Consider the following 26,778-nt stretch of genomic DNA (forward strand, 5'->3'; position numbering starts at 1 on the left):
AGAAGACTCATTGCTAAGTATGAATGTAGATATATAAACATAGGCACAATTTCTAAGAAGCTGAATTCAGAAACTAGCCAATACCAGCAAAGGCTGCAAAATTTCTTCTGAAAGTATGTTGAAAATAAGAGGAATAAAATACAAATTCTGTTGCTTAGTATATAGAAAATGAAATATGAAGTGGTGGCAAGGAGAAGGCAGAATTGCTCAACTCTTATTTTCCCTCCAGCGTTTCCCAAATGAGCTATATAAACCATTGCACAATAGGAACTGATATTAGATCAGAATTGCTGTTAAAGATTAATAAGAAATTACTCAGCCACCTTAAATGAGTGTAGGAGCCTAGCCAATTGCATCCAAACTGTATCCATCTAGGATACCAAAAAATGTGTTTTCTATTAACTTTTTAAAATTTGGGCAGATAGATTGGGTGCTAAAGGAAGATTAAGTTTAAGATCAAATTTAAGATTAAGATTAAAGAATAGCAGATGTCCCAATTTTCAAAAGAAAGGAGAAAATAATTCTGGTGGACTTATTGTAATCATACAATAGCGGCTGTGAGGGATGGCACCAGAGGGGGCTAAAAGGAGGAGGAACTTGCTCGGGAGCGCGAGGAGCCTCTGACCACAATATACTATTAATGTCAGTTTCTTTGGAACTGCTATTACAACTTAGATGGGAGGCTTACTTGGAGGGGGCCTCTTCCTGGCTCTCCCAGAGGTTTCCCCCCCCCTCCCTTATGTGGATGGGGGCGAGCTAAAAACATTGCTGGTTCTGACGGTTGGAAAAGACCTGGGGCCAAGCTCTTATGCCCCACGTGGTCTGTTAGCCTCTGTGAGGCCACTTATTATCTGGAGGTTCCTCTGAACAATAGGATGATATTTGCCTCCCATGGACATCTACAGCCCCCTGATTTGCCTCCTGATTCGTGAGTGAGATATCTCAGATTTCAAGCCTTGTATGGAGCCGGACGATGACTGCGGTTTTTGGCCCTTCCCAGCTTTCGTGAGAGGGCAGCTGGTGTTAACATCTGGCCTCAAAGTGGCTTAAGACTCCATCCACTGCTGTGAGAGAGCAGTGGGATTTATTGAATTTATTGACTTGGAATTGATTGAATGTCCCTCCCCAGACCTTGGACTATCTGGATTACCCCCAGGCCGTGGACTTCCCCCAGCTTAATTAATTAACTGATTGATTAGATGTATTCACCAACAGAACTTCTTATTCTGCGAGACTCCCCCCTCTCGCAGGTGTGGCCCTCTACTTTATCAAGGGCCTACCTTTATGACGGGCTTTGGCACCCCGAGAGGTGGCATGCTGCAAAAAGGGGATTGAGGGGTTTTTTAGGGAAACTTTTTGATAGATTTTTAAGGGATTTTAAGGGGTGGGAGGGTTGTGTGGGTTTGGGGGTTAACCCACGGGGGGAGGGGTCCGGCCCAGCTGTTAGTGGGGCCATGGAGGGTGCGGATTCCGGGGGTAAGGGGGACATTAGAGTCCATTCTGTCGAGGGCTTTTCTATCAATGTGTTGAGTGGGAGGGGCAGATATGGCGGGAGCAGGGGGCCGTATCATGTGGTGGGGGCGCGCACTCGCTATCTTTGAGCGGTGGCGCGCCCCGGTCCCCATAGCCCTTCTCGTATCCCAGGCTGTTCAGACTCTCAGGGCCCGAGCCTTCGGCTGCTGTCGTGCAATGCCAGGTCCGTGGTAAATAAAGCCCCCCTCATTTGCGATCTTATTCAGGAGGGGGGAGCGGACCTGGCAGGTATTACGGAGACCTGGTTGGGCCATGAGGGGGGGTTCCCCTCGTGGATATGTGCCCACCAGGTTTCCGAGCATTCCATCAGCCAAGAGCTCAGGGCAGGGGTGGGGGGGTGGCGGTTATTATAAAGGAAAGTCTTGATCCGAGGGAGACCACTGTTCCACAGATAGCCGGATGTGAGTCCCTTTTTGTGAGATGGGGTCGTGGAGTACAGATGGGCTTGTTGATCACGTACCTGGCTCCCTGCCGCGTGGCAACGGCCCTGCTTGAGCTGCTCAACGTCATAGCTGAGGTGGCGGTTGGTACCCCCAGACTTCTAGTCATGGGGGATTTCAACCTGCCATCTGTCGGCGAAACGTCTGAGGTGGCTCGGGAGTTCATGGCTTCCATCACGGCCATGGACCTTACTCAGTTAATTCATGACCCCACTCACATGGGTGGACACACTCTGGACTTAGTTTTTGTCTCTGGTCAGTGGTCGAGTGGCCTTGATACAGGGGATATAGTCATCGAACCCTTGTCATGGTCTGACCACTCGCTCCTTCGACTGGGCTTTCTAACCGCTGCACCCCGCCGCAGGGAGGCGGGACCGACCAGGTGGTTCCGCCCCAGGCGCCTGATGGACCCTGATAGGTTCCAGATGGAGCTTGGGCCATTTCCTGAGACTCTGGCTCACGACTCGGCTGAGGACCTGGTGGCCGCCTGGGATAGTGCGGCTGCCGGGGCCTTGGACCGTGTCGTGCCTTTGCGGCCTCTGACCCGGCACCGAACTCACCTAGCTCCTTGGTTCTCCGAGGAGCTTAGGGAGATGAAGCGCCGGAAAAGACGCCTGGAGAGTAGTTGGAGGACCAGCCACTCCGAATCCGACCGAACAGTGGTGAGGTCTCATATTAAGACCTACCTAGTGGCAATAAAAGCGGCAAAATCTAGCTATTTTGCCGCTCTTATCGCGTCATCAGATAATCGCCCGGCCGCCCTGTTTAGGGTGACCCGCTCCCTCCTCCATCTGGAAGCGCGGGATGACCCCTTGCAGGGCCGAGCTGAGGACTTTGTGCAGTATCTGTATGACAAAATCGCTCAGATTCGGGAAGGGCTGGCCTCTGACTGGGTATGTCCGGACGGGATGACTGAGGCAGGTCTTGAGAGTGTTATCTGGGGGGGGGTTCGATCCTGTGGCTCCCGAGGACATGGACAGGGTCCTGGGACGGCTGAACGCGACCACATGTTTATTGGACCCGTGTCCCTCCTGGTTGGTACTGGCTTCCCGGGAGGTGACACGAGGCTGGCTCCAGAAGATTGTTAACGCTTCTTTGAGTGAGGGGGTCCTGCCGGCCGCTTTGAAAGAAGCGGTTGTGAGGCCCCTCCTCAAGAAGCCCTCTCTGGATCCGGCTGTTTTGGCTAACTATCGTCCAGTCTCCAACCTTCGCTTTGTTGCGAAGGTTGTTGAGAGTGTGGTAGCACAACAGCTTCCCCGGTACCTGGATGAAACTGTCTATCTAGACCCGCTCCAGTCCGGCTTCCGACCTGGGCACAGCACGGAAACGGCATTGGTCGCCGGTTGGTGGATGATCTCTGGAGGGCTCGGGATAGGGGTTGCTCCTCTATCCTGGTCCTGTTAGACCTCTCAGCGGCTTTTGATACCATCGACCATGGTATCATGTTGCACCGGTTGGCGGGGTTGGGGGTGGGGGGCACTGTTCTGCGGTGGTTCTCCTCCTACCTCTCTGACCGGTCGCAATCTGTGTTGACGGGGGGGCAGCAGTCGACCCCGAGGCACCTTGCTTGTGGGGTGCCACAAGGGTCGGTCCTCTCGCCCCTTCTGTTCAACATTTATGTAAAGCCGCTGGGTGAGATCATCCGTGGCTTCGGGGTGGAGTTCCATCAGTACGCTGATGACACCCAGCTGTACATCTCCACCCCAGGCCACCCCAACGATGCCCTTGAAGTGATGTCCCAGTGCCTGGAGGCCGTGCGGGCCTGGATGGGGAGAAACAGGCTCCGACTCAACCCCTCCAAGACCGAGTGGCTGTGGCTTCCAGCGTCCCGATATAGCCAGCTGACGCCATCGCTGGCTATTGGGGGCGAATCACTCGCCCCCACGGAGAGGGCTCGCAACTTGGGCGTCCTCCTGGATGCACGGCTGTCTTTAGAAGACCATTTGACGGCCGTGGCCAGGGGGGCTTTTTATCAGGTTCGCCTGATACGCCAGTTGCGCCCCTTTCTAGATCGGGACTCTCTACGCACAGTCACTCAGGCACTAGTCACTTCCCGCCTGGACTACTGCAATGCTCTCTACATGGGGCTCCCCCTGGGGTGCACCCGGAGGCTCCAGCTGGTCCAGAATGCGGCCGCACGGGGGATTATGGGGGCGACGAGGCGCTCCCATGTGACACCTCTCCTGCGCGATCTGCACTGGCTCCCGGTGGTCTTCCGGGTGCGCTTCAAGGTGTTGGTGACCACCTTTAAAGCGCTCCATGGCTTAGGGCCGGGGTACTTACGAGACCGCCTACTGCCACCAATAGCCTCCCACCGGCCAGTACACTCGCACAGAGTGGGCCTCCTCAGGGTGCCGTCCGCCAGACAATGTCGGCTGGCGACCCCCAGGGGGAGAGCCTTCTCTGTGACAGCGCCCACCCTCTGGAATAACCTTCCCCCGGAGTTACGTATAATAACAGACCTCCGGATTTTTCGGCGGGCCCTGAAAACTTATTTATTTCAACTAGCTGGGCTGGCTTGAGCTAAATTTTAAATTGGTTTTAAATTGGGTTGTTTTAATTTTACAGCCAGAATATCTAATTATTTTAATACTGTTTTTTTTTTAAATTTTGTATGCTTTGTTTTTACTTAGGCTGTGCACCGCCCTGAGTCCTATTTGGAGAAGGGCGGTATAGAAATTTAAACAAATAAATAAATAAATCATGCACAACTAAAAGGTTCCTCACACCTCTTGACTACCTCACAGTTTGGGAAACCCTTTTCTAGCAGGATTGAGAAGTAACTTCATTGATTTAGTAGGCCATAGTTGGATCAACCATAAGATAATTTCAAAATGGCAGCTACTGACCAGCATAGGATATAGGAGCCTGGCAATCCAGGATGAAATGGCTCCACTGGAAATGAGGGGGAATGTTGGCACTGTAACCAATCAGATTTAGAGCTGTCAAGAAGGAACCACCACAGAACAAGTTACATTTTAGCTGTGGAGGGAAAACAGCTCCTTTGAACACTTTCAAAATACAGGTAGAGGGTGCATTTGTAATGAATGAAGAGCACTATCCTCAGTTCCTATTCTCAAATAGTGGGTGATCTGTACTGTCGATGGGGCAAGGAGAAAGGGCAGATCTTCAGTATGTTTTCTGACTTGAATTTTAGTCAAATTATGTCAAGGCAAAGTGCCTTGACCGTGATTTGGCATAAAGGTTTGTAGTTGGTTGACTTATCTTAGTCCTAATTCCTTATGCTGTCCAAACCCAGCCAGACAATCAGTGAACTGCCACTCTTCAGCTTCCAAATACAGACTGACTTGAAATGGGATTACTCTAGTGAGTTTTTCCTCCCATTTTTATTTCCACTAGGGGCGCATGGGAAAGGTGAAATGGGAAATCTACTGCAGTTCTTTAGCTGAAAACCAGGAATGTTTTGGCTGATCAGTTACTGCAAACCAGAGGTGGCCTCTTAGTCTATGACTCTATGTTATCTGATGTAGATTAGGAGAGCTATGGTTACCACCCAAATAGGTTGACGACTGCATCTCAGAAATGGTTTCTCACCAAACTGAAGAAAAGTTTCATGTGTGGTAGTAAATAGAGTGGAAAACTACAAATAATAGAAACATCAAATTGAATAGAGATCAATAAAAAGAATAAAACACTCTGCATCTTGAATTTTGTTTCATTATAACTAAAACTACCTCATAAAAACTAATTCTCCCAGTCCTTTACTCCTTTGATTGCTGAAGAGCAGAGCTTCAATCTGAAAGCAATGTTTTAAATGCCAGCTGGAGAATTCTGGGAACTAAAGTCCACAAGTCTTACAGTTGCCAAGGTTGGAACACCTCTATTTTAAAATAAACTTAGATAGAAGCACTAGGTATCTTGTTGGGATCTATTATCTTTTAATTCCAAATGGCCACCATGCAAAATATTTGATACACTCTTCAAGTAATATTATTACAGTACCCAGAATTATCAACATGCCATCCAAGGAAATTGGCTTGCACTCTATCATCATTTGATCCACATTCTCTGCACTGTTTAAATAGATGAAATCCAGACTGGCTCAGCAGTTGCAAGAAGAGAGTTCTAAAAGTGCTGGCATATATAAGTCTATCTTCCCTTAAATACTCACAGCAGGTGTTATTCCCATATAATCCCCTTCATTTTGTATCTTTGGATATCACGTACAGACACCAACATTTTTTGCAATTCAACAAAAATAAGCTGAAATTCATTCATAAATCTGATAAAAATCACTCAGACTAAGTAGGGATTGGTACATCTGCCTCACTTAAAAATAATAATAATTATGCTCCTCTGGTATGTCATTACACCTCCTACTCTTTTAAAACTATTTTTCATCAGTTGCCCTGCATAACAGCATCTGTTAACATGTGAGGTTTGGACTTTTATGTATCAGCCAAAAACATTAAATGCTACACATCTTATGTATTTATCTAAGTGTTTTTAGAGTTTAAAATGCCATAAACAATAGTAATTAACCCTTATAGCTATTTAGTTTCCATTGATCCATGTGGGGAGAATCTATTTTAAGGAGAAAATATTATAAATATATTTAGAATCAGTAAAACACTCAAAGCAAAAATAGTAGAGTCCAAATTTAAAAAGGCATTGAGAATTTGGCTCAGATCCTTTGATTTATTACTCAGGTGTGAGCGCTGCAGACTTATCCACCCTTACTCATTTTTTTCTCCCATAGGCATCCACAAGTTAAATCATCAAATTGATGAAAGTGGCGTTGTGTCCTCGTGCTATGAGATCTGCACCTGCACCAGCATAAATGCACTTATAAAATGGGTGGGGCTTGCATTGCAATAAAATGATGGTGCTTTCCTGAGTCTGAGCCATTTCATTTCTTCCACTTGATCTCTACAATCAAAGCAAAGCAAACCTTCATTCAATCCATTTGTGGCCTGCCCAACGGCTCTCCTGGATGATTCCAAAACACAACTACCCTTCCTTGAAATGTCATTTACTGACTAGAAGAGGGTCATATGTCAACTAGGCGGTCAGATCTTGCCCCAACCCATTGTTATTTATTTGTGAGCTGATGTCCTAATACCACTCAGCTGATTTACAAATACTAAATTTCAGTGCACCCAAAATAGAACCTAAGCCTAAGGTATATTTTTTTTATAGGAAGAACACAGTTTTTAATAGTTTTCTGCTTCTTTCTTCTAAGAATCTGCAGACACCCAAAAGTCTGACACACTGATACAATCATTCCCCAGGCTAAGCAAAATGCTCAGCTCAACTCCAGTTCTTAATTCTGTACATTTCTTAAAGCTGCAGTAAACAATGACTTTTAGCTTTATCAAGATTTACTAAGAAATCTATAATTTAATATACACAATGCCCTGGGACCAGGGGTGGGTTCTACTTACCTTTACTACCAGTTCGCAATGGGGCCATGCGTGCACTCACTTCACTCACACACGCGCTCTTCTGCACAAGCGCAGAAGCTTTTGCACATGTGCAGAAGCATCTACACATGCGCAGAAGCGTTTGATGATGTTGGGGGCGGTGGGCGGAGCCTCCCGCCAGTTTTACTATCGGTTCTCTAGAACCGGTGCAAACCGGGGGCAACCCACCACTGCCTGGGACTCCACGACACAACTGGCACTGGCTCTTTGTCAAGCTCTTCAGATGCCCCCATCAAGAAGGTGCTTTCTAGGGACTGGAAACAGTCCTGACTTATTAATGCCTCAGATGGCCTATTAGGTAATTTCCTAATAATTCCTACAATACCTATTTTGCAAAAGGGTGACTCACAGGAAGTCCTTTGTTTAAAGGAATGGTCTAGCTTGCAAGTGGAAAGAAAAGGCTAGATCACAGACAGAGATTAATTGCCTCATCTCTATTATTAAAAGCAGTTATACTGGATTTCTTTAAACTTTAATTTTACATTCTTATAACCACATGGCTTATGCCTGTGATCACGAACCTATGGCACACATGCTGGAAGTGGCAGGCAGAGCCATTTTTTCAGGCACACAAGCCGTCACCAAACTCACCTGAAGTTGCACATGCCCGCGCCACAGCTGGTGTTCAGGCCTCTGGTGTGCATGCACACAATTCAGGGGACCCAGCTGGTCTTCGGAGCTCTCCTGCACATGTGCACATGTTTGCATGTGTGCAAGACGACTGGTACACAGCCCATGCATGTGCAGACAATTTGCGCATGTGCATTGCACGGACAAAAACCATGCAAATGTGCAGATGATGAGATTGCGCACACAGTATGTGCTGGGGTCCATACACGAAAGCTATGCGCATGCGCAGATGGTGTGGTTGCGCACGCAGTGCACGATGAGGCTGCACATGAAAGCTGCATGTATGCACAGATGGTGCGGTTGCACACGCAGCACATGGGGAGGAGCCGTGCATTAGCGCGGACGGAATGCGAGCACGCGCAGCACGTGAAGCACATTCCTGTTCAGCACTCAGTAAGTAAAAGGTTTGCCACCACTGCTTATGCCAATACTTTGGTATAAAACAGAAAAATATTAGCGATGTATCACGTACATACATGCATACAAATATACTTTTTTAAAAACTATTTTGCAGCCATGCCTGTCAGAGTTTAAAATCTCAGGAAAGCTTATGTGGTTTGCAAAATGCCAGTTTGCTTCTTTGGTTTCTTCCTCCCATGTGATTTCCACCACTTTGCAATCAGGTAAAAAAATTGAGCTCCACCCCAGTGACTTCATGGATGCATGGGAGGGGACTGCCTTCAAATCAGTTTTGACTCCTGGCAACTGTCTGGACTACACCTTGCAGTATTCCTAGCAAAATTTCCGAGATGGTTTGCGATTGCGATTCTCATACAGTTGAGAAAGTGACAGGCCCAAGGTCACCCATTAGGTTTCATGTAGAACTAGAACTCCTAGTCTCCTAGTTTCTAGCCTGGTACCTTAACCACTACACCAAAGTGGCTCTTTCTTTCTATTCATGGATGCATTCAAGTACTTTTCTTAGTAATACTAATACCCCGTTTCCCCCAAAATAAGACATCCCCTGATAATAAGCCCAATTGGGCTTTTGAGCGCATGTGCTAAAATAAGCCTCCCTCTGAAAATAAGCCCTCCCCGAAAATATTTAAACGCAGAGCTGGAAATCAGGTAAGACGGCAAGAGGAGCCCCATCTTGCTCCATGGACCCCAAAATAATAAGACCTCCCCAAAAATAAGGCCAAGCGCTTATTTCGGGGTTCAAAAAAATATAAGACAGTGTCTTATTTTTGGGGGAAACACGGTGATACTCAGGTAGTTTGTTAAACTGGTGCAGCAGGAACAATCTGGAGCTGAACATGCTTAAAACTGTAGTGATTTGCTTAACAACTGCAGGGATTTGCTTGATAACTGTGACAAAAAGTTCGTAAAATAAAGCTCAAGGATGTAACAATAGAGCCGTTTAGCAATGGAAATTTTGGGTTCATCTGTGGTCATAAGTCCCTACTATGATCAGTTTTTTCCTAGTTTGGACTCATCCCAAGACTACACTAGTCATGTACTGCCACCTAGTGATCCACCCAAGTAAAACAAATGTAATAGAGAAATTTCTGCTGTTAAGAGGGAAGGTGGAAGTCCTGTAAAATCTCATACAAGTAAGTCCTTGTGATCGTAATGGACCCTGCCCATTACAGTAGTAAGTACTGTTATGATGGTGAGACAGTGAGACTGTATTACACCAGTGTTCCACAAATTACACTGGCTACCGGTCTGCTTCCGAATGTAGTTCAGAGTGTTGGTTATGACTTTTATTAAAGTTGTAACTGTGGGGTCGCAGGGGTTCAGGAGAACCTCTAGCTAAGATTCTGTGCAGTTCAGAGAACCCCCAACTGGCTAGCCCCTCCCAACCCTCCCCTCCCCTCCCCTCTCAGGAGTCCCCACATGGCCCATTTTGGATTCAGGTAAGTGCAGGGTGCACGGGGAGGCTTGAGGAGGGTGAAAAACGGGGCTACTGGAAGTTTGGGAAGGCCAGAAACGGGCTCATTTCTGGCCTCCAGAGGGCCTCGAGAGCCTGGGGAGCCTGTTTTCACCCTCCCGGAAGCTCATAGAAAGCCTCGGGAGCCTGGGGAGGGCAAAAATCACACACACACACACACACACACACACACACACACTGGTGCAGGAGGCTGACTAGGCCATGCCCACCCAGCAACTGGGCAGAGAACCCCTTGCTAAAATTTTTGAAGCCCACCCCTGTTTAAAGCCCTTAACCACATAGGTCCAGGTTACCTCATGAACTGTACTGTTTGCTAAGTGTAGCCTGTCCTATTTGGGCTGGCAGAGAGGGCCTATTGCAGACTCCAACAGTTGGAATTTTTTGGTCAAAAACCTCCCAACTGTTGGGATCCAGAAAAAAAGCCTTCTTTGCCTCAGTACCCCACCTTCACCCCCTTTGGAACATCCTGCCTTCCAGGGTAAGATCTGCCCCCAACCTCTTATCATTCCATAAGAGCCTAAACAGCCTTTGCCTGGGAACCCAATGGGGTAGATCGATAGTAGATGCCACCTCCTCCTCCCAGTTCTCTGCTCCTCACTGATCCATCTTTTTTTTACTATGTATTTTCTTTGTTTTCTTTTTCTTTGTTTCCTTTTCCCTTGGTTATTTTGTTCTATTGTTATGTTTTACTTTTGCTTTGTTTAAACTCCTTTTTTCTTTCTTCTTTTTTTTAAATGGTTGTCATCCACCTAGAGTAGCCCCATGGCAAGAGCGGCAAAAAAAAAAAAAATCATCATCGTCGTCGTAAAGTGGGTCGATCATGTAACCAATTTTCCAATCTTATTTGCAGCAATCATTAAGCAAATACAGCAGTCATAAGGCAGCCACTGCCGCCACAAAACAAACACCACGGTCATTAAGCAAACTGATTGTTCATTGTGGTATAGTTTTGCCAAAACCCAAAAGTGCCTGTTTTTAACAAAACCATCAAAAAAAGGCTGTCCTGTGACCACAGGACATGCAAAGGATCATCAATGTGGCTATCTAGCCAAGCACCTGGAGTTTGGTCACAACTCTGCAGAGGAACCCTGATCATCAGAGCCTTGAATCCAGGTCATATTGCCTGAAGGTAATAACTTTGAATGGTTGCTAAGCAACTGGTCATTAGTCAAGGACTACCAATACATGAAGGCATTACCTACTCTGTTTCCCCCAAAATAAGACCTCCCCTGATTATAAGCCCGATTGGGCTTTTGAGCGCATGGCAATAAGGCCAAGCGCCTATTTCAGGGTTCAAAAAAATATAAGACAGGGTCTTATTTTTGGGGAAACACGGTAATGTAATATCTATATCTGTCCTGAGAGCTTTTTTTAAAAAGGAAAATGCGCTCTAGGTATCATTCTAAAGGCTAAATCTACAGCATTTGAGGAGAACCAAAGATGCTGGACTTGTCGACCGGAAGGCTAGCAGTTCAAGACCCAAACACTACGTGAGACTGGGTGAACCCCTAATCCTGCCCCATCTTGTGCCAACCTAGCAGCTTGAAAGCATGCAAATATGAATCGATAGGTACCACTTCAGTGGGAAAGTAACAGTGCTTCATGCACCTCAGCATATAGTCATGCCAGCCACATGACCACGGAAACATCTTTAGCCAATGGTGGCTCCCTCGGTTAGGAAATGGAAATGAGCACTGCCCACTAAAGTCGGGCATGACTAAACAAGGGTAACCTTTATCTTTACCTTTCCCCCCCACCCCAAGATTTTAACAGAAATTAATATTCTCTTTCTAGACACAAGGTGGCCTCATTGTATTACTAGAAGCACAGAACAAATCAGTACAGGAAAGGCATCCAGGGATGGTGGCAGACAGCCCAATGCTCCAACAGCAAGGTCATTGCTTTTGGCACAAAGCTTTCAAAATTGCCTTTAAGACTTTGTTTGCAAGCTTAAAAGGTGCTCCTCCAAGACTATCCAAAATCTGGAAGCAGCAGTGATGGTAATGGTTACATGTGCGTGCGTGCGTGCGTGCGTACATGCGTGCGTGTCTCTTCAAATCAGTTTTGACTGCCTGGACTAGTCTTTGCAGTTTTATGGGACTAGTTAAATGCAAACAGTTAAATGTCAGTATTTATTTGTTCTATGCTTATTTTTTTATTTACTGAGGTGCTGTAGCTCCTCACTGCTATAAATCAGGAAGAGCCTGGGAGAAAAGGTTCAGTGATAATGAAACCAGGAGGACTTAAAAAATAGAGCCACCAGCAGCTGGTATAATGTATCTCCAAATGTTTTGGTTAAAGAGACTCTTTGGGAACAAAATATTGTGTCTCATAGGTCTTCTGTTAATATTAGTAACTCTCTTTTTATTTTTAACACAAGGAAGCAAAATATTGAATTTAAGCATATTTCAGACAAAGGATGCTTTTGCTTCCTGTAGGCCAGATAAAAAGAGCTTGTACATGGAAAAAAATACATTTGGAATTATAATATTACAGAAAATGAAGCAAATTTGTTCTCAGGTGTGTACTACGGTATTAAAACATCAGCAATGGACACCTGGGAAGGGAAGAGATAACATTTTTTTTTCACAGATAATATTAGAGGAAGAAGCCTTGGTTTCATTGGATGGGGGGACTGGGGGTGGTGGAAAATGTTCTAGATCAGCGGCAAAATTTTCAGAAGTCAACACTTTTTTTTTTCTTTTCTCCCTCCCCTCCTCCCTTTCTTTCCCTTCCCCCTCCCCACTGTGCCCTACTATTTGCTTTTGTATTTTTGTATTTTATTCTATAATTTAATAAAATATTATAAACTTCCAAAAAAAAGGAATTTTTTATGCCTACTAATGAATTTTAGAGGTTCATTTTCAAGAAGTGGCAAAAATTATGGAAGAAATATATTGGCATGGGGAAAATGTACAGATGAGCCGCACACTGTAGATTATTGTGTTTCCTGGGGGGAAATGTGCCCCCCATTGCAGGCAACTGCTAGTGGCAAACTGAAAAATGTGTCCAAAACAGATTCAAGGATTCTTGTTTCACCAGCATCTGATATATATTATTATCAAGATAACCCAAAGGGCCCTATTGAATTGCTCCCTGATCAACACTGTACATTCAGAAAAGAAACATGCTCGTAATGCTGAAACAGGGAAATAAGAAATTTTAAGAAGATCCTGGGCAGATTCCTCTCTAACACAACATTTCTTGGCAACTTTAAGTCATGTGGACTTAAGGGCTGGCTGGGGAATTCTGGGAGTTGAAGTCCACATATGTTAAAGTTGTCAAGCTTGAGAAATGTTGCTCTAGCAATTAAGACCCTTACTTGTCATTTCTTCTATTCTTAATGTGGGTACGGAATTGAGGAAGGCAAGACTGACACTCAGCATGATTCCTGAATATTCTTATTTAACCTTTGCACTTGTAATATACAGTGTTATATTTGCAGTGTTTTTCCACAATGTCCTTGAAATAGAAACAAACACATTTTATATTAATTGTAATATTGTATTAATTGTATAATATTGTATTGACATCAGTTGTATTAATGTCCGATATACAGTGTGGATTCCAGGCAAACAAGCTGTATTCGAGAATTGGTCTGGCAAAGGTTTTGTATGCCCTAGTTAGCAGTACAATATTACTGGAGAAGAAGCTTCATAAAATTAGATTAACAACTCTTAATGCCTTTTTGGCAATGCTGTTACAGTAAGCTCTAGGGCTTAGATCTTTTGAAATAAGTACTCCTAGATTCTTGACAGAGTGAGGGTTGTCTAAGAGGTCGCATCCTCCCAGTTTGTATTTAGTTTTCTGGTTTTTGTTGCCACAGCATTTGTTGGTTGAGATGTGAAGTTGCCAATTGTTTGACACATTCTGACACATAGTCTAGGTCACTTTGTAGGAAGAAGTACTGTTGGTGGTGTTAAATAGTTTTACATCATCAGCGAACACGACACAGTTGCTTATAATATGATCGCAAAGGTCATTTATGTATATTAGAAAGAGAGTGGGTCCTAGAATGCTGCCTTGGGGGATGCCGCTGTTAACAAGGTTTGATAGGACACTCTTTATTTTGACTACTTGTTGCCTGATTGACAAGAATGCAGCTATCCATTTGTGCAGTGATCCGGAAATGTTAGTTTTATACCAGATTTATAGGGAAACTTAAAACTCCTCAGACATTGAAGAGTAGGCAAGTAATTGAAATTAGAAAAATTAGCCTGTATGCTTAGATGGATGGGAGCAACCATGGTGCAGGTAGTCCTCAACGTACGACCATAATTGACCCCAAATTTTTTGTTAAGTGAAACATTTGTTAAGTAAGTTTTGCCACACTTTGCAACTTTTCTTGCCAGAATTGTTAAGTGAATTTGGCTTCAGAAGGTGGCAAAAAGATGATCACATGACTCAAAGACACTGCAACCATCATAAATATGAGTAAATTGCCAAGCATCTGCATTTTGATCATGTGACCATGGGGATGCTGCAACAGTTGTAAGTGTGAAAAATTGTCATTATTCACTTTTTTTTCAGTGACATTGTAACTTTGAATGGCCGCTAAATGAACTGTTGTAAGTCGAGGACTACCTGTAATGTTTTTCATTCCTATTGCATCCCTTTATAGCCATTTTTGCTTTTTGAAGTTATTTTGGCCTTGTGTGCTATTGTCTTATTAAAAATCCACACAAGAGTTAAGTAAACTGAAGCATGCTGTAATGTACAGTATGCTCATTTATAATTCAGTGCTTGAACTAGGAAGACACCAGGTGACTTTTGCTTAATGGAATGGGGAGAGGGGAGAGATTGTTATGTGATTTATTCCCACACCCTTTATATTACACCACCAATTGGGGATAAGTTTTTTGCTGGATGTATGCATTACAAGAAATCTAGCAGGCATGTCAAATTGAGAAGATGATGCCAGTTTCTAGGAAAAAAGAGGTGCCTTCAACAGCACCCTGGTATAGCAATTCTGGTAGTAACAAAGAAGGTTAAAAAGGACCCAGGAATGACTTCTCCAAACTAAGATGGGAACCAATTCTTTCCAATTACACGGATGATTGACAGATCTTGGTAAAACAATGGAGCAGTTGTAGACTATTTCCCTTAAGAAAATGTTATGAATTCATTTCTGACAATTCCTCTCAAGGAGCAATAGACATAATTTGTCCATGAAACACTGGATCTTCCATGAAACATCTTTGTTAACCAAAGGAGGTCTGGGCTTCTTTGTCCTCTAGTTTTCTGTGTAAGGTGATTTATTTTTTCATTCTCAAGTGAAGTGCTATCTGAGCCGAAGATGTTCTTCCTTAGTGCATGTGTGCATGAATGCTCTCTTATGTTATCTTTCCTTCTTTGCTATGGTAGGAAGCCTCCAAAATTCTGGCTTTATTACAAAAGGTTTTAGGTTTCCTTTTTTCCCTTTCCAACTGGCTTGAACTGCCTTTATTTCTTTGTCAACCTCTGAACTGCTTTTATTTTTCTTTGAATTTAGTGTGCTACTTTCTGGGCTCCAAGCCACTCTCCTATTGATTTGAGCAATATGTTATTTTCCATCCTCTTAATTACTACGTTTGTAAAACCTTGTTATGCCATACAAACCTAAATGCACAAACAGGAAATAAATATAATGTAATGAAATTGTCCAGAAGACTATTAGTAATTATGTATGTATTGTTTGGAATTAAGATTCAACCAAAATCCTATAATTGGGAGACAAAAATAGTTGATTCCAAGATAATTGGAATAGAGATATTTACATCTCTATCATTAAAAAAAAGTGATTAGCCATCACTGATTAATCTGCAAGCCACTGGATTTTGTAAATTGTAATAAACAAAGAATACAAATGATTTAGGTACATCAATCTATAAAAACCTAATCCAATCATTGGATTAGAATTTTATAGGTTGATCATACGTGATGGACCTAAGTCATTCCATATTCTTTGCTTACTATTATAATTTAGTAATAGTAAACAAACAGTAAACCTGACAGAGTTCACCTGGGGGCTTCATATGGACCAGATGTCCTCATGGTAAAGTTAGCTAATCTCAATTCCTCCTTGCAATGATGAGAATCAACTTTTTATTTCCTCGATATTTTCCAATATTCTCAATATTAATCTTGGAAGGATAGAGGGCAACATAAGCAGTTTCCTTCTTTTCGGTTCAAGCAGGCTGCAGACAGCAGAAAGACCATTTTATGCTATGAAAACCTATGAGTGTTATACTGCAGAATGGTTTCCCTTTTTTGTGGTTTTTGTGATTTTTATTTGGGCTTTCTGTGATGGGGGCCTGGGGTATTAAAAAGGTGTTACTTTTTAACAGCAGGTGCAGTTGCCAAGGGGTGTTTGTAACCACTACAGGATCCTAATACTGGGTCTGAGGGATATTGAGATATTGTAGCTTAATTATTTTTATAGTTTATGCAAGTTGCTTGACCAGCTAGATCGGTATTTCCTCCGATTTCAGTCTTCTATCCAAGGTCTACAGAACTCATACTTAAGGGATTATGCTGGTAATTGAAGTAACCTGCCTCTAATACATATGTACATGGCTATTCAATAAAAACGTATTCAGGAAACGCCTGTCATTTCATTCTGAACAGTTAATAATAGATTGTGATCATATTTTTTTAATTACACCTTTTTGAAAACACTGCTGGAAAAACAAAGCAACTAGCAACTACTAGAAAGCAACACATCTTCATACTTTATCTGCATATTCTTAAAATGAAAAGACAACAACAGAAGAGGGCAATTACAATAACAGAAGAGCACTGATAATGTGACCTAATTTGAGAAACAAAACATTTACAAGAAAACAAGCAAGCCCAGAGAGCACCAATGACCCCTCATTTACCCCTAAGCTACAAATATTCTCCTTTATTGAGAGGGCAATTAACATCACCTTATCAGGGGGGAATAGAAATTAAGTTCTTTCCTCTCCTTAGGCTATTCTGACAAAAATATTTGTCTAAAGCTATTTGCATCAGAGAGAAATCCATCCATTTCCTATGGATGCCTAGAAATTAATTACTAAATTGTTGAAAGAAAATATAGAACGTTTCTTTGAATCAGTGTTTGAATCCATACAATACTTTTCATTAAAAAGCAAAACTGAATCCACAGATAACTGCTGTCTTTGGTACTTAATCATTTTGGGGTTAAGTCAAACCTCCCAATATGCTCTCAGTGGATTCCCCCCCCCCATTATTTTCATTGCATTTATTTATTTATTTATTTATTTATTTATTTATTATTTATTTATTTATTTATTTATTTATTTGAATTTATATACCACCCTTCTCCCGAAGAACTGAGGGTGGTGTACAGCCAGAATAAGAACACACAAATAGAAAAATTAATAACAATTTAAAATATATATTAAAGAATATGGCCAGTAACTAATTAAAAACCCATTTTTAAACCTCAAGAGTTAAAAAATTAAAAAATTAAAGATGAAAAGTTGAAAAGAATTGGAATTAGGCCAGCCCAGCTTGTTGGAACAACAGAGCCTTGAGGGCACAGCGGAAGGTGCGTAGGTCCGGGATCCTCCGAATCTCCGGGAGCAATTCGTTCCAGAGGGCAGGTGCCCCCCCCCCGAGAAAGCTCTCCCCCTGGGGGTCACCAGTCGACATTGCCTGACTGACGGCACCCGGAGGAGACCCGGGTCAGAAATAAATCCCAAAGAATTCCTTGGCTAACACCAATCCTTGGGCTAATACTAAAAGAGGTACATATTTAATTATCTAGTCTGTTGATTCTTTAAAAAGCTATTGTGTACTTAAACATTAACTGTAAACTAAGGTATGCAACATGAACCTAGTTAGTTTCAACAGAAGAATGTAGTTTGGGATTGAATCCTTGGTGCTCTAAAAATTTAGCTGCTTGCTTGCAGATGTTTCATTATCCAAATAGGTAATATCAGTGCAAATGAGTAAGAGGTTTGCTGCCTGTTTATATATCATATAATACAGTATATACTTTATATACAGCAGCTTGGCCTGTCAGTATGGGTGAGTGCATGCTTTCCTTTGTGGCTGTGTGGTTTGCTTCTTGATGGTTCCTTGATTAGGGTATTGTTTTCTGCCTCATCATCTGGTATTGATTCCTGTTTATCTGAATATTGGCTGCTGCAGAGGATGCACCCTAGTTTCTTGTTTCCATACTAGATTTTATTATTGTCTCTTTTGAATGGTGCATAAATGTGGTTTGTGTGATCTATGTGTCTAATGATGGCTCAGTTTGTCTAAATTTCCTAGATACTAACAGTTTTACCAATTGAAATGGTGGTTGAATCTGCCCATTAAAGAATATGTCTTGAAACTGTTATCAACTAGCTATCTTTTGAATTGGGAAGCTATTTTCTCAATCAAAAGCTTGAGAAGGAAACAAATAGCCTATAATTCACACACCAGGAAACAACTTTGAGATTAAGTACCCTAATCATGGAATCAGGTTGTACCCATTCCAAGACTGGCAGGACAAGCTACACTTACTAGTAGATAGCTAGTAAATCCCTCTCTCCCTCCCATTAATGAAGTTATCTGGTTGAGCAATGACATGTTTGCAAACAAACAGCCAAGCTTGGAGAACACCAAGAACTCCTTAATTTAATTTATAATACTAACATGCCTATTAGCATCCTTAGAAATGCTGAACATTTGAATCCACTCACTCATTTTACAGTTATCTTTAAAATGTTGATTAAAAAACATATAGGAATTTAATGTTGGAAATATCCCACAAAAGATAGTATGGACAACTAATAATTATTATTATCCAATATCAGGAAAATGTTTCATGTCATTACATTTGAATGAAGTAGCAAACTTAACAATGGAATATCATAACAGGATGCAATAAACTCCTTTACAGAAATCACCTGTTCTATCATTAATGCTAAGAAACAAAGAGGAAAGATGTCTACATTATTTTTCTTTATATTGACAAAAGAATTGCTATATCTATTTAGCCATTCACAGCATCATATACTGTACTTTTCTGAGTATAAGAGGGACTTTCCCCCACACCCCCAAGAGAGGGTGAAAATTTGGGTGCATCTTATACACCGAATGTAGCCTCGCCCTCCCTTCAGCCCTCACCCTTTGGCCGTTTTCAGCCTTCGCACGCTGCTTTAGACCTGTTCAGGCTGCAGATATCACCACAGCACATCGCCGCCCAGGCGCATCATCATCAGCCTCTGCGTGTCACGTTTTCAACCTCTGCATGCCCCGTGTTTGGCCTCCATGCATCGCATTTTCAGACAGTTCAGGCGGTGGAGGGGATTGGTGGCAGCGGAGATCTCCACCGCCTGGAACCACCCAAAAATGCGATGCACAAAGGCCAAAAAAGGGGTGGAGGCCAAAAATGCAAAGGGCGGAGGCCAAAAATGCGACACGCAGAGGCAGCAATCAGCAGTGATGTGCTGTGGCGATCCTTGCAGCCTGGGACAGGTCTAAAACAGAGCGTTCGGAAGCCAAAAACACAAGGCACAGAAGCCAAAAATGCAATGCACAGAGGCGGCCATGATCTGTGGCAATCCCTGCAGCCTGGAACAGCTGATTGGGAGTATTCCAGGAGGCCAATCCACCCGCCAATCAGCTGCTCATGCTGAATAAGGCTGCGATAATGTGCTAAAGCTGACCAGGTTGTTTGCTATTTGCTGCAAGGACGCTAGCCAGATGAATACCGATGGATGTTGGTAGGTAGAGGCAGAATTTTCTTGTTTTCCTCCCCAAAAACTAATGTGCGTCTTATACTCTGGAGCATCTAACTCTGAAAAATATGGTACCTTGATCTTTTTGTCAAGATTTTTTAAGCATTGGCAGTGTAGTATCAGAGTTAACACAGACACACAGACAAAAAAATCATAAGATCTAGGAACCAATGAGGCAGAACTGCTTATCAGTTTCTGCCAATCCAATCATTCTTTCACTATTAATATATTCTTCAAACAGCCAAAATTTCAACTGATATACATAGATTTTAAAGACACTGGTTACAAAAAGTATTGATGTTTTCAACTTTGGTGTTGAAGAGAATTCTTGAGTAGAGTGGATGAGGAAAATATACAGATCATAGACCAAATCAATCCAAAGTTCTCACTTGAGGCACTCAAATTATATGTTGGGCACATAATGCTTAGACCCAGCTGAGAAGTCTGTAAGAAAAGTGGAAATAAATAGAAGAGGATGGCCAGCAGCAAACAGGATGGATTCATTTACATTGGTGATGGATGCACTGTTGGATCAATTGAGGCAGATCATCCTAAAGGTCTAGGAGATGACATGGATTTGATAGCACATAAATCAATGAATTAATATCTTATTGCAGTTGCAACTGGACTTTCTGGTTTTTCTTGGAAGACGTCCCCCACCATCCAGTCACAGCAGAAGCAGCTTCTTGAATGAGAAGTGAAATGTCTTCCAAGAAAAACCAGGAAGTCCAGTTGCCTCTTGAAAAAGCACCTTTAGAACAACCATGACCTGAATGACTGAGAATCTCCATAGACATTTATTGCAGTTTGCTGTTTTAGTTCAGGTATTTTCAGCTCATGTCCTTCTATTGGAAAGCAATTTACTTTGAATGACATAGGTCCAATTGTAATAACATGAAATCTCTTTAACTTTAGCTGAATATCTTTTGATTTAAAAAAAATTATCCGTGTCCAGGTTGTGCTAACACCTTCATTTTGGTGAGCTTCCATAAGCCCAGAATTTTAGAAATTCTATACCGTTTCAGATAAATTATTGTCAGTCTCTTTTTGGAAGCCTCCAATGATGGAGCAACCACAACTTCTGAAGGCAAGTTGTTCCATTGATTGATTGTTCTCACCATTAGGAAATTTCTCCTTAGTTCTTGGTTGCTTCTCTCATTGGTTCGTTTCCATTCATCATTTCTCGTCCTGTCTTTTGGTGTGGGTTTTGTTTTTGGTTTTTTTGGTGCCTTTTGTTGCTTTCTCCATTAGTGTCATCAATATGCCAATGACGCCCAACACGATGTTCAAAGAGCCTTAATTCCATAGGAGGGCTCACTTGCTTGGCACCAAGCATCATTATTGTGGTTTTCTTGACCTAGCAAGAACAACTAAAACAAACAAACCGTGCAATCTCCATTTCCTCCGAAGGAAGTTTGTCCTCATTATATTAAGCATTAATTTAAAATAAGCCTACTCAGTAAGTAGGATTGCAGTTTAGGATTTCTTTTTAAATTGCTTTTAAACAAAAGGTGCGTTCCTTTACAATTACATTACAACAGAGGAAAGCAATAATCCGCATAACTGCGAGCATAAACACAACACCAGGAAGCAGAGGAACACAAACAAGACGACGGAAGAGGGCCCGGCTGCCGCGCATGCGCGCCCCCCCACCACCCCCAGTATCACGAAGCGGCCCATAATTTTGCACTTCCGGCTTTGACATCCCGTCGGTCCTAATCCGACGAAGGCGCGGTGTGTGACGTCAGCACCTTTCAGCGGATGCGGAAGAGCCGTTTGGGTCGATTTCGGCCGGCTGCGGGGACCGAGTTGCGGAAGTTAATAAGAAACTCGGGGTTGTGTTGTGGTTTTTTTTATTATTATTATTTTTTTTTAAAGAGAGAATTTTGTCTCCGCAGAACGACGGAAGGGCGAGGAGGAGGGGTGGACGAGGGAGGAGCGGAGTTTCTTGAGGAGGTGGGCGCGCGCTAGGTTTCCCTTTCAGTTTCTTTTGTCCTTTTTTTTCGCTGCCCCCGCCCGCCCGCCCATCATGGCGGCCAACTCCAACCTGCAGGTGAGCGGGGCCTCGGCTTCGTGGGAGGGGGGGGTCGCGTGAGAAAGGCACCGCCCACATTCCAAAGGGGCGGGGGGGGGAGAAAGCGTAACGTTCGGAGGGACCGGGTTGGTGGGAGGGGAGGGGGGTGAGGCGCGTTCAAGCTGCTCGGGTGGCGGGGGGACCCTGACTTGGCCTGAGTTTCACCTGTGCCCTCCGGAGTGGCTTTTACTGTTGCCCTGCTATTCCCCCCCCCTCATTAACCCGGTAATAGGGAACAAGTTGCCCGACCCCCGCAGGAGAAAGCTGCTTCCCCCCCTTCTTTTTTTTTTTGCTTCATTGGGGCCTTTACGTTGAGTATTTACGGTAATTGATTGGCCCAATGTGAGGAACGGGATTTTGCAATCCCGGGACCTTCGCTCTGATCCAGCGCTCTCTAATCCTGGACTTGTAAACCGGGAAGTTTAAAGAAGCAGGAAGGAGGAGGAGGAAGAGGAGGAGACTTGAGCTAAAGGAGCGGCTGGGGAGAAAAGTGTTTCCTGAAGGAAGTATAACATTACCAAGAGAGTTCAGATCCTGGATTATTAGGTTGAAGAAGTTAAGGTTGAAGTTCAAATGCTTTAGGGCAATTGCCGGATGTTATTATTATCCTGTTTGTTTCTGCTTTGCCAAACAGCTCAAGAAGCCTCCCTAGGTCAGAGTCGGTATGAGGGACGCAAAATTAGGAGTTTGTTCTCATTGCAGGTAGTCCTCCTCTTACAGCCGTTCGCAGAGTGACCGTTGGAAGTTAGAAAGCCACTGGGGAAAAAAATGACAGGGCCATTTTTCATTCTTAGGACCATAGCAGCATCCCCCATGGTCATGGGATTTTACATTCGGGGGCTTGACCGTTGTTTCAGATTGATGATGGTTGCAGCATCCCAGAGTCACGTGATCCCCTTTTGCGACCTCCTGACGGGCTAAATCAGGGATGTCAAACTGGCGGCCCACGGGCCAGATGCATCACGCATAGGCCACGCCCACCCCGGCTCTGCAAAGGCAAAAAAAGTCATGATACGTCATCACGTGACGCAATTGAGTTTGACACCCGTGAGCTAAGTCAGTGGGGAAACCATATTCACTCACAATCGTGAAGTGATTCACTTCACAAATATGGCAAAAAAAAAAAAAAATCATAAGATGGGACAAAACTCACTTAACGAATTTCTCACTTAGCAACATAAATTTTGGGCTAAACTGGTCGTAAGTCGATGACTACCTATATGTGGGTGGAGATGTAAGGAGTATTTTTATTCATTCCTCTTCGTAATCGGTTGAAGGAAACAATTCTAACTTAACTTGATTATGCCTCTGACTCCGTAGCATAATCGTAGTCACCTTTCTTGATTCTCATCATGTTTAATTGTTGTATTATTAAACCAAGTTATTGTTTGATTGGAGGTGTTTAACATACAGCTAAAAAGAAAAAAATGTTTATTACTAGTAGCATGGTAATGAATTAGTTACTATTTCATTAATATAACCTTTATTATAATTTATAAATGTAAAGTCTTACTTGAAAACACGGGTAAGTATGCATATACATCTTGCAAAGTGATTATTACCTTATCACAATTTTAATGTAACTATTTTTCCAATAAATAATAATTAAATACTAACAAAGTTTTTCTGTGGCATTATAAAGAAAATGTTTCCTGGTTTTTGCAAACAAATTAAAAGAATGTTGGAAACTTCAGTAGCTACTTGAAAAAAAATGTTTGCAAAGATTTTTGATACGCATTTCATGTATTATAAAGCATGAAACCCCTATGGTATTCAGGCCATGTTCAGATCAGTGAAATGTTCCTGGTCATCATAATTTTTAATCATCACTATATCCATAATATAACATGCTAGATTTGGGACAATATCTTTCCCTTAGTAATCCCTTACAGAACAGTTTATATTGCTTTCAATTGCAATGTGGGTGGTTCAGGATTCAGTATAGGTAGGAATATAAATATGGTAAATGCAACAATTACAAAAACAAACTGTCATACTGTATGAGGCAGTGTGGATTTGATTTAAATCATGATTTAAATCACTGGTAAAAGGCTTGATTTAAATCACCTTGATTTAAATCATAATTTTTAAAGAGCAACTGTCATCTCTGTCCCGCAGCAGCTCCTCCTCTGACCCACTGTTGACTTACTGACAGTGCCAATATTGAAAAATATAATACAGCCTCATGTTACATAACTAAGCTCCATTTCATGCTGAATAAGCTAAATTTTTAATGTATCTGAAATAGAAAACTATCTTTAGATAGATTTATACTCAAAAAGCATTTTATTAAAATAAATTTGATTAAAATAAAAAAAAATATTTAAATTAAAAAAATCTTTTTTAAAAAAATCATTGATTTTTATCCACCCTGGTATGAAGTAATAAATCCTCAGGTTAGAAGAGAAAGAAAGCTTCTGAAAGTTTGGGTCCTGGCAGGAATGTTTTTGTGGGATTCATAGAAAATATTGCAACATAAACAGAATACGGACATGGACACACACACACACACATAAGATTTACTTACAATAATAGCTTAAGGCTGTTAAAAATGGAGTTGTAATGTAATCATACTATATTCTTAGGTTTATATGTTGAAAACTTATTTTAGTTAAAGAACAATTGACCTAATATTTTTTAATATTATATTTTTTTCTAGAAAGCAATAGACCTTGCTAGCAAAGCAGCACAAGAAGATAAAGCAGGGAACTTTGAGGAAGCCCTACGTTTGTATCAACATGCTGTGCAGTATTTTCTTCATGTTGTTAAATGTAAGAATTATACTAAATATATGTGGCTAGAAATAAACTTCATATTCTTCTCTGTTTTAGAAGCAAAAATAAATGCATTGATCTTCCTAATGGCTTTTAGAACTTTTGGGATGTTTTCTAAAACTACAGATTATCTTTACATTTTTTTAATGGCCTCAAGAAAAGGATATGGTTAATTGTTCTGGTTAGGATCCTATCCTATTGTGCCTTAAAGGATTATCTTTAAAGGTAGAAATACTTAGTAATAAATTAAAATGTTAACATATGAATTGTCATGAATTTCAGTTGAAATAAGCTCGTTAGCATTTTAAGGAAGTACTTAAGAATTTGTTGTGTAAGAGATACTTGAAGAAATGTAATTTTGGCTATCAGTGAAAGCAAAAGGCAGAAAATGGATATATTCTCTGTTGGGTGAAGAATGCCTCCCGAAGGAATTGTAAGATTAATTATAAAGAGTAAGAAAAAGCAATGAAGATAGGAAATTAACTTGAGAAAGAGTAGCAGGAGAGGGAAGGACTAAAAATGGGGGAGAAGATACATAAAGAAACTGAACACAGAAGTTCAGTTAAAAGAGGTCAGCTCATGTTATGTATAATCTGTGTTTTGTGCCTTGCTACATTTTCTGGACTATCAAAAGACCATCTAACATTTCAAGGGAAAGTTTTAGACATTTAGAAAGTTATTTAACCTTTCCTGCTCACTCCAATTCACTAGAAATAACTAAGTAATAATTTAGTTACTATTTAGTTCATTCATTTTTATCTCGTTTTATTTAGTTTTCTATAAAATTATGGGGGGGGGGGTTTCTCCTAAGGAAAGGTTCATTGAAGTATAGAAGCTGTAGATATTTGTTTCCTTATAAGTCCCAATCTGTTAAAAATATTCCAATCTGTTTTGTCTTTTAAGTTCAAGAACATAGCCAACGTTCTTTAAAAATCAAATAATTGTTAAACTATTCCAGAGTCCTAATTGAAAAATCAGCAAAACAAGAATAGTTTCATCACTGATAACAATTTGTAGTGCTTTAAAGAGAAAGATAGTGTGTGTGTGTGTGTGTGTGTGTGTGTGTGTGTGTGTGTGTGTGTGGTTTAAGTAGCTATTTCTTTGAGAAGTAAAAGACTTTCTTTTTATCAGATGAGGCACAGGGTGACAAAGCAAAACAAAGCATCAGAGCAAAATGTACTGAATATTTGGACAGAGCAGAAAAACTGAAGGATTATTTGAAAAAGAAGGAGAAAACTCCTCTTAAACCAGTGAAAGAATCTGGTCCAGCTGATGAAAAAGGGTATGCCATCTTCTTAATTTATTCCAATATTTTACATTTATTCCTCTCTGTATCATGCAAAAAAAGTACTCAAAAATATTGTTGGATTTTAGCAAATTATGGAAATATTACAGTATATTCTGTATTTTTATACCAATTTTTTCTGACTCCAGTTAACTTATATATCACCGTTTTCCTTTACATAGTCATTGTACTTGTTTCTAAAATATTTGGTTCTAAGAATTATGTGCATTATGATTTCTTTTAATTTATTCTTTCCAGAGGGGTTAGGAAATAATGAACACAGTACTGAAGACCCTGTTTTTTTTATGTATGCATGTATGTATCTGAATGGACATACATCTTAGAATCAAGGAGCAAACGGGGGGGGGAGAGGAATGGAGTCAAATATCAGTGCAGAACTTTTTGATTTTTGTTAATTAGGCCAGACTTTATTTGGATACAAACTCTTGTCAGGGGTACTTTGTAAATGGTTCCCATCTGCTGAATTGAAATCACCAGTTGAATTATATCCATTGTATCTGTTTCGGCTATCTTGGGAGGTTGGTGGGGTGGGTGGTTAGGCTTTTGTTATCGGCTTGTCTTTCCTTGTATTTTTTTTTTTTAATTTGTGGTAGACTTATTGTTTCTAATAATGAAATAGTAGAATATTGGATTGAATTCAGAATTAATGGCTGTTGATTTTGTTGGATCTGTTCCAAACATGATTTAAAATCGGATGCATCTATTGTATTCAAATTAATTTTGGGCCTCAGTTCTTTTTCCTGTTGAAGGCAGAAAAACAACTTCCATGCTGTTTGGAGAGAGCTTTGTAACAACTGAACTTACTTGGTTCTTCCCTGCAGCAGCAGCTTTCCAAACTTTAACTCTCACACTTACTGGAAATCATGTTAAGATTAAATATATATCTTCCTCAACATATTGAAAAATCTTGTATAATTTGGGGGGGATGGGGTTTTAAAGAGTAAGTGGCCAGGTCAGAGTACAA

At 41.7% G+C, this 26,778-nt stretch overlaps 1 protein-coding gene across 1 annotated transcript in view; it reads left to right on the top strand.

The window, feature by feature from the left end:
• Positions 1-21,435: 21,435 nt before the first annotated feature.
• VPS4B (vacuolar protein sorting 4 homolog B) overlaps positions 21,436-26,778 on the top strand; it is a 34,999-nt gene continuing 29,656 nt past the window's right edge. Inside the window, exons 1-3 of the mRNA XM_070940756.1 lie at positions 21,436-21,713; positions 24,394-24,505; positions 25,640-25,790. Of these exons, the coding sequence (XP_070796857.1) occupies positions 21,690-21,713; positions 24,394-24,505; positions 25,640-25,790 (287 nt within the window). The 5' untranslated portion in view covers positions 21,436-21,689. The remainder of the gene's footprint in view (positions 21,714-24,393; positions 24,506-25,639; positions 25,791-26,778) is intronic.

Source organism: Pituophis catenifer, unplaced genomic scaffold, assembly GCF_029215685.1.
Source record: "Pituophis catenifer annectens isolate HBS135680 unplaced genomic scaffold, rPitCat1.0.hap2 SCAF_3, whole genome shotgun sequence".
NCBI classification, from domain to species: domain Eukaryota; kingdom Metazoa; phylum Chordata; class Lepidosauria; order Squamata; family Colubridae; genus Pituophis; species Pituophis catenifer.